The sequence below is a fragment of the Anolis carolinensis genome, chromosome 2 (assembly GCF_035594765.1).
Source record: "Anolis carolinensis isolate JA03-04 chromosome 2, rAnoCar3.1.pri, whole genome shotgun sequence".
Classification (NCBI taxonomy): Eukaryota; Metazoa; Chordata; class Lepidosauria; order Squamata; family Dactyloidae; genus Anolis; species Anolis carolinensis.
The window spans coordinates 290,143,982-290,159,545 of NC_085842.1; the positions used below are offsets into that span (position 1 = coordinate 290,143,982).

A 15,564-nucleotide genomic window follows, 5' to 3' on the forward strand; every position below is an offset into this window, starting at 1 on the left:
CCCGATCTATTCTCTAGTAAATATGGCATTGCCTTAGCTGGTATACAAATAATTTAATTATGAAATATTTATACTTATGTATCTGGAAAGTCGCAAAAGAAAACCTGGAAAGTCTTTGATCTGTAAATGTAGCAGTGACAGTTCCAGAGAACTAGATACAAATGTAAGGCAAACAAGAGTTCAGTGTTATGTTTAATAGTTTTGTTACAAGACCAACATTTAGTAAAGAATATCTATTTTCATCGTACTGCTGCATTTTCCCTCTAGGCCTGGGTATTCGCTTTCTTTCCACACTTGATGGTAGATGAGTAAAGTTCAACCATGCTGATCATACAGTCAAATGAACTTGCTTCTATTGGTTTTCACAAACAGAAATAAGAAAGCATGCTGATTTAATCACAACCCTTGTCAAAGGATTCTGAACAAGAGCTATGCCAAGCATGGTAGCTCTTTTTGTAAATGTGTAACTAGTGCTTCAAAATGACTGCTTTAAACGTTATTCCCTCTGTACATATTCTTCCAGTGCGAAGAAATACTACAGCCATCCATTCTCTGAATAAAATCAGAACCACTATCATGGAAAACCACCAACTCTCATTGTGATAGCAATGTTGTGTTGTGGAACGCATTAACATGATTTTATCTCCATCTTACATTATCTTTTTTTAGAGGCATCAATGCACAGCTTCAATACCTTTTGGTAAAGGGAAAATGTAATTAAGGTTTTCTATTTCACAGATTTTCTACAGCCTTATAGATCAATACTATACACATCTATGTTATAAATCAGGGGAGCATACTTCTAAGAATTATTCCAATAGATTCACATAAACATGACATGAAAATCAATACAAAGTCCAACAACACTTCTGTCTTTCCCATGAAGAAGTAGATCAGAGAAGCTGTGCAACCATTGGGCCTAGTCCAAAATATATTTAGGCCCTTCAATTTGAGACAATTAGGGCCCTTCCAGACAGGCCCTGTATCCCAGGATATAATCCCAGATTTTGTGTTTATCCCAGATTATCTGGCAGTGTGGACTCATATAATCCAGTTGAAAACAGAAAACCTGGGATCAGATCCTGGGATATAGAGCCTGTCTGGAAGGGCCCTTAGTGAGCCTCTTCATGACCAGAAAACCAATTTTCAAAGAAGGAATGTAAAATAAGTGACAAAGTATGAATACACATAAAATAATGCAAGGCCAAAAGCCACACACTTGTCAGAAATATTAAAAATTAACTAGGTATTTTTAATTACAAAAATGTAAGCCAAGCACTGAAAGGACCAATTGTTCTTTTATCACTTTTGGCTACTGTTGCTGGGTCACGCTACTGCTAATAATTTACTCTGCTGTGCATTTATGGGGAGGGTCTTTTATTAATAAAGCCCACTCGCACAACAGGTGAAAGCAGAAAACCTGGGATCAGGTCCTGGGATATAGGGCCTGTCTGAAAGGGTGAGCCTCTTCAAGGCCAGAAAAACTAATTTTCAAAGAAGGAAAATAAAATAGGTGACAAAGTATGAGCATGCATCCAAACAATGCAAAGTCAAAAGCCACACACTTCCCTAAAAAGAAAGAAACTATTCTAGTGAAATAATTCTAAACATATACTCTCTACTTTCTCAGTAATAAGAAGCTGGTAAACTGGAGTATACCATCAAGGCCCACTAAGACTTAAAAAAAACCTCAAGAGCACATTGAGACAGAGTGTATCTGAGTTGGAAATAGCTATTTAGTCTATGCTGATGTTTTTCAAGTAAAATATTTCTTTCCAATCTTTTCTTCTATTCATATATATCTTCTTTTTTACACATGAAACAATGGTTCTCAACCTATGGGTACCCAGGTGTTTCGGCCTACAACTCTCAGAAATCCCAGCCAGTTTACCAGCTGTTAGGATTTCTGGAAATTGAAGGCCAAAACATCTGGGGACCCACAGGTTGAGAACCACTGATGTGGAGAGAGCAGCTTGGAGAAAGACATTTTAAGCTGAAAATAGCAGATTTTTTCTTGTCTACTCTTCTTCCACTCAAATGCCTCTGGATGGCTGAGGTGAGACAGACTACACAATTCAACACTACATACACAGTTTAAACCTAAGGAAGCAACACCCATCAGCTCTACTAATGTCTCCAGCACCTCCTTTGCTTGCCTCATGTGTGAGAGCTTGAAACTAAGTATAATCCCTGATACCAGTAATTCACATAAGTACAATTGTACATAACAGTTGTATGTTTTACCTTACAGTAACTATTATATGCAGAATGACTGCTTCAGCTGGGTTCGTCAGCCTCTTAATATGTACTTGGGCTTTACAGTATAAAACCCTAGGGACTCTGAGTCAAATTCCTCTACTCCTAGATGTTATGTGGCTTCCCCAGATGCCCGCTTGAAGACAAAATAGGGGTATTACAATACCTGAAAATATAGAACTTGGCAGCAGGGCATAGGGATGTCACCTTCCACAGGTTTCTTTGAAGTACTATTCCAGAACAATTAGTTAATGATTAGAAGATCCCACAAAGACCACCAGGAAAGAGCTAGATCTGAGTTCCTATTAATACTGGTGTGTTTTGTCACAAAAATGGGATCATGTATGTGCTGTCTTAATACAGAAAGAAATCATTTTTAAGCAACACACAGACTAGACAACTTAGATCAGGCATGGGCAAACTTGGGCTCTCCAGGTGTTTTGGACTTCAACTCCCACCATTCCTGACAGCCTCAGGCCCCTTCCTTTTCCCCCTCAGCCGCTTAAGCGGCTGAGGGGGAAAAGGAAGGGGCCTGAGGCTGTCAGGAATGGTGGGAGTTGAAGTCCAAAACACCTGGAGGGCCTACGTTTGCCCAAGCCTGGCTTAGATCCTACGTTCCACTTCCATAAAACACTGAAAGAAGGGTTTGGAGGTTTTTCAGAAATGCCATCTAGCCATACCATTGAGCCAAAGCATAGTAGGAACTTTGGAATAGCTGTTCATCAATCCCATCAAGTGGTTAAGGAACCATTTCCCTCTCTTCCGAGAGCAGCCAACAGGGCCAAAAAGGAGCAGCAATTTTAAAATATGTGGGCTTCAGAGGACATTTTCGTTTAGACTGAACATGCATGTGCTGGCAAAAAGGAGAAGCTATACACCTCTTTGGGCTAAATAGGAAATAAGATTAAAGGAGTTCTGGGCATTCCTAGCTGAACAAAGGAAAGCAACAAATGTATTGTGTGTGTTGTTGAAGGCTTTCATGGCCTAATCACTGGGTTGCTGTGAGTTTTCTGGGCTGTGTGGCCATGTTCCAGAGGAATTCCAGACATGGAAAAATCAGGGCCAGCTAACACCTCCCAACAAAGAATTTCCCCAGGGAGCAGTCAGCCAGGCTTTGAAACTGCAAGGCTTTTCAATGCTAGTCAATGTGATTAACTAATACATTCACACTTGCCTCCAACAGACAAGAGTTCTTTCTCCCACACTGGACCTTCCACAGATATATAAACCCCATTTGCCTAGTCTTCAACAGACCTCAACAACCTCTGTGGGCAAAACGTCAGGAGAGGATGCTCAAAACGTCAGGAGAGGAAAACTCAAAGCAACCCAAATGTTTTCTGGTTCGTGTTTCAAACTATCCAGTAGTATGTGTTGTTGAAGGCTTTCATGGCCAGAATTACTGGGTTGCTTTGAGTTTTCCGGGCTGTCTGGCCATGTTCCAGAAGCGTTCGCTCCTGATGTTTCGCCCACATCTATGGCAGGCACCCTCAGAGATTGTGAAGTCTGTTGAAAACTATCCAGTCATATTTAACATTAACCCATGCCCAAACCTTAATAGGAAATTGGATTCATTACTGTTCTCACATATCTCAGTGCTGCTGGGCAAGCAAGACACTTGCCTAGCCATGAAGGAAGGAGATATTCCAAAGTCAATCTATAGATTCACCAATTAACAATACTCCTTCTGATGGCTGCCCTTTAATGATTTGGTGGTTCATAGTTCAAACTATGCAGTAGTATTTAGCATTAGCCATGCCCAAACCATAATAGGAAATTGGATCCATGACTGTGTCACATATCTCAGTGCTGATGGCTGAGCAAGACACTTGCCTAGCCAGGAGAAGACATACCCAAGTCAATCTACAGATTTACCAGTTAACAATATTCCTCCTTTAATGATCTGGTGGTTCATGGTTCAAACTATCTAGTGGTAGGGTTTTGTATGTTTTCCAGGCTGTATGGCCATGTTTTAGGAGTATTCTCTCCTGACGTTTTGCCCACATCTATGGCAGGCATCCTCAGAGGTTGTGAGGTATCTAGTGGTATTTAACATTAGCCATGCCCAAACCTTAATAGGAAATTGGATTCATTGCTGTGGTCACATATCTCAGTGCTGCTGGCTGAGCAAGACACTTGCCTAGCCAGGAAGGAAGATATTTCAAAGCCAAGCTATAGATTCCCCAGTTAACAATATTCCTTCTTATGAGTGCCCTTTAATGATCTGGAGGGACATGGTTCAAACTATCCAGTAGTATTTAACATTAGCCATGCCCAAGCCTTAATGGGAAAGTGGATCCATGGCTCTGGTCACATATCTCAGTGCTGCTGGGCGAGCAAGACACTTGCCTAGCCACGAAGGAAGAAGATATTATGAAGTCAATCTATAGATTCACCAGTTAACATACAATACTCCTTCTTATTTTGGGTCACATATCTTAGTGCTGCTGGGCGAGCAAGACACTTGTCTAGCCAGGAAGAAAGAACATATTCCAAAACTAAGCTTCATTCCATCTTATGGGTTCCCTTTAATGCTCTGGCCTGCCTTCCAAAGAGGCGCATGGCACGCAAAGGGGGGACGTGCTGGGCTCAAAACTCCCTGAGTCGGGAAGAAATCCTTACCCCATGATGGCCAATGAGACGAGCGGTTTGGATGACCAATTCCTACAAGGGTTTATTTTTTCCCCCCTTTTACAACGCCCTGGGGTCCGTCCAGTGAGCAAGGCTGACCCTCCTCTCGCGTGGCCTTCTGTCGAGGGGTGTAATGTATTTCTCTCTGTATCCTACACGGAATCCAGGCGCTTCCACACGCAGGCTTGCCAACGCTAGAGTCAGTCTCGAGGCATGTGGGAGCGGAGCCAGGGGGAAATCACAACCCTTCCGAGGGAGAGGAAGGAAAGAAGGCAGCCTCAATCTCTCTCTGTGTGTGAGCCTACGAGGGAGCCAGTCCGGAGAGCCTCTCCCCCATGGCCTCGGGGTCCAAGGGAGAGGGAGAAACGGGGGCGCCCGAGCCAAGGCTGCCTCCCCCTCCTTCTGCGGGGAGAAGGAGAGGCGTTCGCGCTCTCTCTCTCGGGCTCGCCTCTTCCGATCAGCGAGGGCGAGAAGCCCAGCAGCGGCGCGGATCCTGCCTCCTCCAGCGGTCAGCCCTCTCGCCCAGGAGCAGCCCGAGCCCCGAGCCCCTTTCCTCGGGCGCAGCGCGGGATCCGGCGGGGGCTTGCGGTGTGCGCAGCGCCGCCCTTCTTCCTCCTCCTCTTCCTCCTCCTCCTCCTCCTAACACCCCCGCCAGCAGCGGCATGGGGGGTGTCGCTTCATTTTCCCAGGCAGCAGCAGCAGCAGCAACGGCAGGAAGAAGAGGAGGAAAGGGGAGCCGTTTCGCCGGCGCGGACATCGGGCTCCGGGAAAAGAGAAGGGCACTGGCCGCGCATCCCCTGGACGGACGGATGGAGGGGCGAAAGGGGAGGAGGAAAGGGAAGAAGAGGCGGCTCCCTATCCCGACGTCGCTGCCTTCATTCACGCCTGTCCCCGCAGTGGGTCTGCCATCTGCTCGGCATGGGAAGAAGAGGGAGGAGGAGAAGGAGGAGCGCGGCGGAAAAGAGCCCGTCTCTCCCTCTCTGCAGCACCACAAGCAGAGCGGCTGCGGAGGGAGGGAGGCGGAGGCAGAGGAGGAGGCGCCTTTCCCCCTCTCGCACACCGCCTTGCGGAGCCCGAGCCTCGCCTGCTTCTCCTCTTCACGCCTTCCTTGCTCCGCTCGCACCTTGTCCCGCCTCTTTCCCCGCAGCTCCCTTCCTCCCGCTCCTCGAGGCTGCGCGGGCTCCAGGCCCTGCGGGTCCCCAGAGGCTGCGCCGCTCACGGCCTCCGCTCCGCCGCCTCTCTCCTCCACAGCCCTGCTGCCTCTGCCTCCATCCTCCGCTCGGGGCACCTTTAAGTAAGGGGACGTCACCACGCACCGGCGTCACCCACACCGCTCCCGGCGCTGACGTCACCGGGTGCGGGGGATGATGTCAGAGTGCTCCACTCCACGCCGCCGGAAGCGGGGCTATAATAGGGAAGGCGGAGAATACTCATGAATTTTAACTGGTTAACCAAATCCCCATGATAAGTCTATGAGATGCAAAAAAATTAAGAGTCCCTCCAGGCACTATCTCAAGCAGATATTGACAGGTCTGAACCCGGGGGGGGGTTGGCGGGTGGGTCAGGGGTTCAACCCCCCCCCCCCCCCGAAATTTTCAAAACCCCTCCCGAATTTTTTTCTGGCTACGGCCCTGATAAGGAAGGATTAAGGAAAAACCTATTAAACATCAAATTACATTATGCTTTTAAAAATAAAGCACCAAAATATCATGTTAGACAACAAACTTAACAGAAAAACCAGTTCAATACGCTCCAATGCTATGTAGTAATTGCTGTATTTATGAATTTAGCACCAAAACATGAGAATGTATTGAAAACATTGACAACAAAAACATTGACTACTGCGTTGGATAATCCAAAATGTTGAATAAGTGAATGTTGGATAAGTGAGACTACTCTTTCTGAGGAAAGTCCAAGGTGGGAGAAGGAGCTCTTTGTCTGTTTGAAGCTTGTGTGAATGTTGCATAACCTATTGGAAAAGGTTATTGAGAATGAACAAAATCTGGCAACCAGTATTCAAAAAAACTCTAAAATCAGAATAGTAAGTAAAGAGCAAGACTCAAAAAGCAGGGGAATTCCAGACAAGAATCAATCAGGCCCAGCTAACATCTCCCAGCAAGGAGTTCCCCAGGCAGCTACCAGCTGCAGGCCATTAAAATACTAATCAAGGTGGTAAATTGCAACGTGTCCAGGTACCTCAAGCAGACAGGAGTTCTTTTCCCCACCCTGGACATTCCACAGATGTATAAAGCTCACTTAGTTTCCAACAGAGCCTTCAACCTCAGGATTCCTGCCATAGATGTCGGCGAAATGTCAGTACTGAATGCTTTTGGAACGTTGGCCATATAGCCTGGAAAACTCACAACAACCCTATTGGAGAATAACTGTACCCAGGCTCTGAGCAGATATCCTTTTGGAAATAAATGGCAATCATGCCGTTGTTGAAAAGGAAAAACGATGTCATGTCCATTTGGCAAATGTGAATAATTAAACCATAGAGTTGAAAGAGACCTTGTGGGCCATCTAGTCCAACCCTCTGTCAAGAAGCAGGATCAAAGTATCCCTGACAGATGACCATCCAGCCTCTGCTTAAAAGCCTCCAAAGAAGGAGCCTCCACCACAGTCCGGGGCAGAGAGTTCCACTGCCGAACAGCCCTCACAGCTGGGAAGTTCTTCCTAACGTTCAAGTGGAATCTCGTTTCCTGTAGTTTGTAGCTATCGTTCTGCATCCTAGTCTCCAGGGCAGCAGAAAACAAGCTTGCTCCCTCCTCCCTATGACTTCCCCTCACATATTTGTACATGGCTATCATGTCTCCTCTCAGTCTTCTCTTCTGCAGGCTAAACATACCCAGCTCTTTAAACCACTCCTCAAAGGGCTTGTCCTCCAGACCCTGGATCATTTTAGTTGCCTTCCTCTGGACACATTTCACCTTTTCAACATCTCCCTTCAATTGCATTGCCCAAAATTGGACACAGTATTCCAGGTGTGGTCTGACCAAGGCAGAATAGAGGGAAAGCATGACTTCCCTGGATCTAGACACTATACTGCTTGAAGTGACTGGCTTGACCTTGAAGGAACTGGGGGCGGCGACGGCCGACAGGGAGCTTTGGCGTGGATTGGTCCAATGAGGTCACAAAGAGTCAGAAACGACTATGTGATTGAGCAGCAGCAGATTCCATAGTATTAAATCATACCTGTTAAAGTGGTGTCAAACTACATTCATTCTACGGCAGGCATGGTCAAACCTACCAGCTGTTAGGAATTGTGGGAGTTGAAGTGCAAAACACCTGGAGGGCCAAACTTTGCCCATGCCTGGTGTAGACCCATCTCTTCTAGCAGGCCTACTCAGTCACCTTTGAATAATGAGTTTTGGATTTGCATTTTATTGCCATTATGTGCTGATCTTTGTACTCTTTGTTTTAATATACACTATGTATATTTTGTTGTATGTATTTTATGTTGATATGTTTTGACTGTGTTGTCCCCCGCCACAAGCTGTTAGGAGAGGTGGTTAACAAAGGAAATTGATGAAACTGCATCACATGGTCAGTGTAGATGGGGCCTAAGATAGCAAATATAGTGTAGTAGTTAATGCATCTTGATACCACTTTTAACTGCCATGGTTCAATGCTATGGAATCCTGGGGAGGTGTAGTTTTACAAGGACTTTAGCCTTCTCTGCCAAAGAGAGCTAGTGCCTCACCAAATGAGAAATCCCATGACTCCATAGCATTGATCTGTGGCAATTAAAGTGGTGCCAAACCAACCTGGGCACAATATATTATTTGAGAACACAGAAATGCTGGACAATTCTAATAACCACCATGTCAGACTCCAAAGAGAAGCCACTGAAATCCACAAGCATGTGGACAATTTCAACAAAAAGGAGGGAACCATGAAAATGAACAAAATCTGGCTACCAGTATTAAAAAAAACTCTAAAATCAGGACAATAAATAAAGAACAACACTCTGAAAATAGGGGAATTCCAGACATGAAACAATCAGAGCCAGCTACCACCTCCCAATAAAGGATTCCCCCAGGCAGGAATTAGCCAGGCCTTGAACTGCAAGGCGATTAAATGCTAATCAAGGTGATTAATGTCAACATTCACACTTGCCTCCAACAGACAAGAGTTCTTTCTCCCACCCTGGACTTTCCACAGATATACAGTATAAACCTTCCATGCTTAGTTTCCAATGTAGCTCACAACCTCTGAGGATGCCTGCCATAGATATGGGCAAAACGTCCGGAGAGAATGCTTCTGGAATATGGTCATACAGCTTGGAAAATTCACAGCCACCCAGTGATTCCAACCATGAAAACCTTCAACAGTGCATTAATTCTTCTGCACAAATGCAATTTGTGACTTTGGCAACCAAACTAGAAATCTCATGACTAATAGCATTGACCCAAAGTGGTGCCAACCTGCATTCATTCTTCTGTGCAGATGCAATTTGTGACACTGGAGATCAAACGAGAAATCCTGTGACCCATGGCAGCTGAAGTGATGCTAAACTGCATTAATTCTTCTGTGCAGATGCATGTAATTCGTAATTCTGGAGAACAGGGTCCAGATCACCACTCAGCCTTGGAAACCCATGGGATGATTTTGCGTAAGTCACACACTCTCAGCCTCGGGGGGGATGCCCAATCTGAACCAGTTTTACCAAAACACCACGCTAGGTTCGCCTGAGGGCTAACATAAGTCAGAAACAAATTAAAAGCACACAATAAAAACAAGGAAAGCAATCACCTCTTTAAAATTAAACTTTGGAGATGAATGTCATTCCTGTGATTCAGTGGTTTCCTTTCAGCGGAGGTAAACTCATTGCTCACTCTGTTCATCTTATGGATATTTGATGGCTAACATTATCTTTTTTTGGCCCACATTTACTCTTCTGCGATACTGTTTAATTAATATAGTCCTGTCTGATTGATTCTCGTAATGTTCCAGTTTGCATATAACACACAAAGCCGAACTGTCATTCTCATGGAAACCTGTCTAGATCCTTGTCACTCTAGAAGCGCAGAAAAGGTTTTCAAAACCCAACTTGTTTCAGGTGAATTAAGGAAAATGCCAAAGTTGCTTTTAAAAACATTAGGACTCCAAATGGGATGAAGATGGTTTTACTTAACTTCAGGACTCCGAATCCTGATTACCTAATGAAAGCCAAAATGTCTCACAGGAAACATTCGCACCACTATTTATAGACCTGTTTTCCCTTAAGTGTTTAGAAGTCTAAAAGAACCAACCAAGAAAATAGAATGGGAAGCCAGCTTTTAGGCTTCAACACAATCTGGATGAACTAGAGGCTTTTAATTGTACTAAATGGACTCCTTTCCTCATCCTGGTGTGCTTAAATGTTTTAACAAGTAGATAGACCTCACTTATCTGTCTATACACAGAGTAAAAATTAAAATATATGTGTGTGTGGGGGGGGGGGGGGGGCTGAGGTGTCCACTTAAACAGATAAGTTCCCACTTCCACAAATAGCTATAGCTCCCACTACCCAGGAGACACAATGGCTTTCCCTCCAATTACATTGCAGGTTATAGCGAGCGCCGTAAATATGCCCAAGGGCCCTGCCAGTGTCCTCCACAAACACCATACTGCCCACTACCCAAGTGAAGGCTTTCATACCGGGACAATTTCATCCTAGATTTTATATATTTCCTTCACCACAGACATCCCAGTGTTTCTTATTCTCTCCCCTGGTGTGGAATTTGCATGATCCTGCTCACTGCCTCTCCCATAACCCTTTCCTATTGCTTTCTGTGGCACACAGCAAACAGAGGAATTGATCAGCAACTGAACATACTAGAGAGGTTTGGGGAGAATTCACCATGATTTATAGGAGTTGTAGGTACTGGGATGAATAGTTCACCTGCAATCAATGAGCACTCTGAACTCCACCAATGATGGACCTGGAACTCACTTGTCACACAGAATCCCCATGACCAACAAAAAATACTGGCGGTCTTTGGAGGGATCTATAGGAGTTGTAGTTAATCTACATCCAGAGCTTACTATGAACTCAAACAATGATGGATCTGGACCAAACTTGGCATGCATACCCCATATGCCCAAATTTGAAAACTGGTGGATTTTGAGGGAAATTGGCCTGGACATTTTGGAGTTGCAGCTACTGGGATTTATAGTTCACCTGCAATCAATGAGCACTCTGAACTCCACCAAAGATGGAATTGGACCAAACTTGGCACACAGAGCCTCTATAACCAACAAAAAAATACTGGAGGATTTTGGGGAAAATTTACTCCAACTCCCACAATTCCTAACAGTCTCAGACCCCTTCCTTTTCCCCCTCAGCCGCTTAAGGCTGACTGTATGTTTAAATCTCTTTCATTGAAATGAAACTTAAACATGTTGATTTGTGTTCAATATGTTTAAAATAAAGACCGCACAGCAAATTAAATGAAGTTTCTTGAACACTCCTAATTCTCTGGATTCTATTTAGAGCTAATTAAACAAGTTGATAATTAAATCTGCATATATCCCATGCATATAAACACAGGATACATGCTGTTTTGAAGCACAGAGTTATGACTTTCTTGTTTCTTGAAGGTGTCATATGGATTTAAGTCTTGTTAACCTACTGCTATATTTATTGATTAAAAAGAAAAAGAAAAACAAAGGTCTCTCCTCCCTGAGCTGGTGACACATCTGGCAATAATAATTAATGAATCATAATTTGGAAGAAGAGGCTGTGATGCCTCTCTTCTTTTTGGGGGGATTGGTTTGCAAATGAAAGAGTTTCACACAACATCATTACAGCCTTTTGATAGTACTTTAACTGCCATGGCGCCATCCTATTGAATTATGAGATTCATAGTTTTGCAAAGCATTTAGTATTCTTTGCCAGAGATGTCTAGTGCCTCACGAAATTACAAATTCCTTCGGATGTAGCAGTGTCAGTTCAAATGATATCAAAGTGCTATAACACTATGTAACACGATTTTTATTCCTAGGTAATAATAATAATACTTTATTTGTATTCCACCCTATCTCCCCGTGGGGACTCAGGGCATATTCCAGCACACACAAATACAAAGGCAAATTCAATGCCTAGAAACAACGAAACACAGATAAAGCTTCTCCTTCTGGTGTTGCTCATCTCAATTTCCAAGGCAAAGAGCTGGCGTTATCCGTAGACACCTCCTAGGTCATGTGGCTAGCATGACTGCATGGAGCACCGTTACCTTAACACCGAGGCAGTACCTATTGATCTACTCACATTTGCATGTTTTCAAACTGCTAGGTTGGCAGGAGCTGGGGCTAACAGTGGGAGCTCACCCCCATCATGCAGATTCGAACCACCAACCTTCTGGTCAGAAACTTCAGCAGCTCAGCGATTTAATCTGTTGCGCCCCCACGGTCATTTCCTAATTGGTTCTATCTTAAAAAACATGGAAAAAGTTTATTAAACTGCAAAAATTTTGCTTTTGCGGTCTGAACATTGAAAGGTTAAAACTGGCATATTTTCATTAAGGAAAATTATATGTGAAGTGCCTAGACTGAAGGAAATAATAGTACTACCCTCAGCCACAAAGATGAAGAGTCTGGAGTATAACAACTACTTTCAAAGTAAGTACCACACATTTAAACTGGAAATAACACTTTCATTCATGAACACAAAATTTTTCAAATTATGTTGCTAATTGTCTCCTATGAAAGAGATCTACAGTAAATGTCTGTTGCCAGCACACTTTTGTTATCATAAACTTAAGTTTTGATTGGTTAGCTGGAGCAATTCTACTACAAATTACTTTTCCTAGACAGCATCTCATTATTTCAGGCAATTTACTACAATACCTAGTAAAAACTCTTTTCTTTCAAGAAAAAATCATTTTCTTTTACAAAATAGCTTTTCTTATGCACTTTCTCCTTGGCTGGAACCAAGTCTCTAAAAGGAGACTGACAATAGCATGTGCGCATAATTTTCTAGACCCAAGAGCTATTTGATTCAGCCCATAAAGCTAGAAATAAAATTTTTGCTAGTCCCAGCTATATTAGATCCATCAAGTCAGCTGCTAAATAGTAACTCAACATTCCTCATGCTCCCAACTGGACATCATCCAGAAGCAAGGGGCAGAGTATGGGGAGCAAATGGGGACCTTTTTGGATCAGATTAGGCCTTGAGGCCAGACTTTCCTCTCCTGATCTGTCATCATATCTTTGAGATGTGTTTATTGGACAATTACACTTATGTATTGTTGGAATCACTGGAGTGTTGTGTGGTTTCTGGGCTGTATGGCGTGTTCTAGCAGCATTTTCCCCTGACATTTTGCCTGCATCTGTGGCATCTTCAGAGGATCAGGAACAGCTCCATCATGCTTGAGACCCAATAGCTGTTGAGATCTCTTCTCTCTATGTTTATTTGTGGAGGGAGAAGAGCAGCAGAACTACTCAATTCCTACCCAACCTTCCTTTGTATGTCATGTTTTACTTAGATTGTAAGCTTGAGATCAGGCTAACTAATTGTAAGTTGCTCTGGGAATCTTTGTGGTTGAAGGGCAGATAACAGATATTATACATTAATTAATAAAGTATTTAATGCGGCATAATGTTACTGTTCTTATTCTAGACTCCCTGACAGATGCATTAAATGATTTACTGAATGTGTGTATGTGTGTGTTATGTGTTGTATGTATCTAAAAGGGAGACATGCTCTGCTGTGTTTAACAAACTCAGATCAAAACATCAGTCAATATAAAAGACTGTTTTAATTATTTTATTGTATTCTATTATCCAACAGCAAATAAAGAAACTGAACTACAGCATAACAGATAGATTTGTGCAATGCTCTCAATATCAAAGTCAGAAATATCCTAGATCAGGGGTCCTCAAACTTTTAAAGCAGAGGGCCAGTCCACCCTCCTTCAGACTGTTGAGGGGCCAAATTATCATTTGAAAAAAAAAAAACAACAAAAAATTCCTATGCATACTGCACATATCTTATTTGTAATGCAAAACAACAACAATAACAATGAAATACCAATACAATATTTAAAAATGAAAATAATTTTAACCAACATAAACCTATCAGGATTTCAATAGGAAGTGTGGGCCTGCTTCTGGCCAATGAGATAGTCAGGTTAATTAGGATTGTTGTTGTGTGCCTTCAAGTCATTTCAGAGTTTGGGCGAGCCTAAGTCCAAAATTATTTATTTATTCATTTACTACATTTATTTACTACATTTATATCCCACCCTTCTCACCCTGAAGGGAACTCAGAGCAGCTATATGTACATACAATATATTCTATTATTAGCATAGCACAATATTAGCATTATATATTACTATATTGAACTATACCATTATACTGTAATATTATATGTAATATATAACATATAATTAATATTATTATGTGGTATTATTAATATTATATTGTATAAAATGATAATATTATTATCAATATCATATGTATATACAATATATTATATTATTAAAACGGATATAAAAATATTATAAATGAGGGCGGGGGCCAGGTAAATGACCTTGGAGGGCCGCATCCGGCCCCCGGGCCTTAGTTTGGGGACCCCTGTCCTAGATAGTTGTACGGGACATTTGATGATGACATATTCAAATTGGTAGCTGAGCAAGGAGCAACTTCCATTACTGCTATTAAGGAATCATGTTGTTTAAGTAAACCCTTTTTTAGTGTATGTTGCTCATGGGAGAATGTCCTTGGAATCTGGATCTTTAATTTGAATGAGCAATAAAAACAAACCAAGCATCTATAAATCTGTTTATTTTTTTTTATCTTTGTGAGTTAATTTTTCGGAGTCCTATATTCCAATCATGGGATAGTTTTGTCAAACTTTTCAGATTTGTCCAGTATCTGGTAATTTCTGTGTAAGCCAATGCCAGTATTGTAATTATTAAAGTCTTATGCCATATAAAGGTCCCAGGTTCAATCCCTGGGAGCGGCGGGAGCGGCCGCTGTTAGCTCCAGCTCCTGCCAACCTAGCAGTTTGAAAACATGCCAATGTGACTAGATCAATAGGTACCGCTCCGGCGGGAAGGTAACGGCGCTCCATTCAGTCATGCCGGCCACATGACCTTGGAGGTGTCTATGGACAACGCCGGTTCTTCGGCTTAGAAATGGAGATGAGCACCAACTCCCAGAGTCAGACATGACTGGACTTAATGTCAAGGCAAAACCTTTACCTATGCCACATACTCATGTATAAGTATAGACATGTTTAGAGAAAATTCAGCCCAAAAAAACCCTGGAATGATTTGGCCTTAAAACCTGCCTTCAGCTTATACATGAGGTTGACTTATTTATAGAATATACACAATAGTCTCATTACTTCAATGGAACAATAAGAACAGTAACATTATCCACTGTAGTGAATTCATTGCTGAGTTATCTCCATACACAATTCAATTAGTTTCCAGAAATTCATAATTACTGAACAGTCCAGCTTCATATAGATAAACAAATCAAGTTATCCACATCTACTCTAGCACAATACCAATGACAAATTATCAAATTCAGCAATTTTGGATAAAAAAATTGGAATTTATAAAACAAATTTCTCAGGTGAGTAGAAGTGAGGATAGTTTAGGAACGGACACAAAGGGGATGGGATGGGACTCAGAGCTTTTATGACAAGCTTTCAAGGTCAGTATGTTCTTGCCAGGAATGTGTTG

At 42.6% G+C, this 15,564-nt stretch overlaps 1 protein-coding gene across 1 annotated transcript in view; it reads right to left on the reverse strand.

Annotated features, from left to right (window-relative positions):
- Positions 1-6,134, reverse strand: part of homer1 (homer scaffold protein 1) — a 102,548-nt gene extending 96,414 nt beyond the window's left edge. Inside the window, exon 1 of the mRNA XM_003216350.4 lies at positions 4,876-6,134. Within this exon, the coding sequence (XP_003216398.2) occupies positions 4,876-4,880 (5 nt within the window). The 5' untranslated portion in view covers positions 4,881-6,134. The remainder of the gene's footprint in view (positions 1-4,875) is intronic.
- Between the last annotated feature and the right edge of the window lie 9,430 nt (positions 6,135-15,564).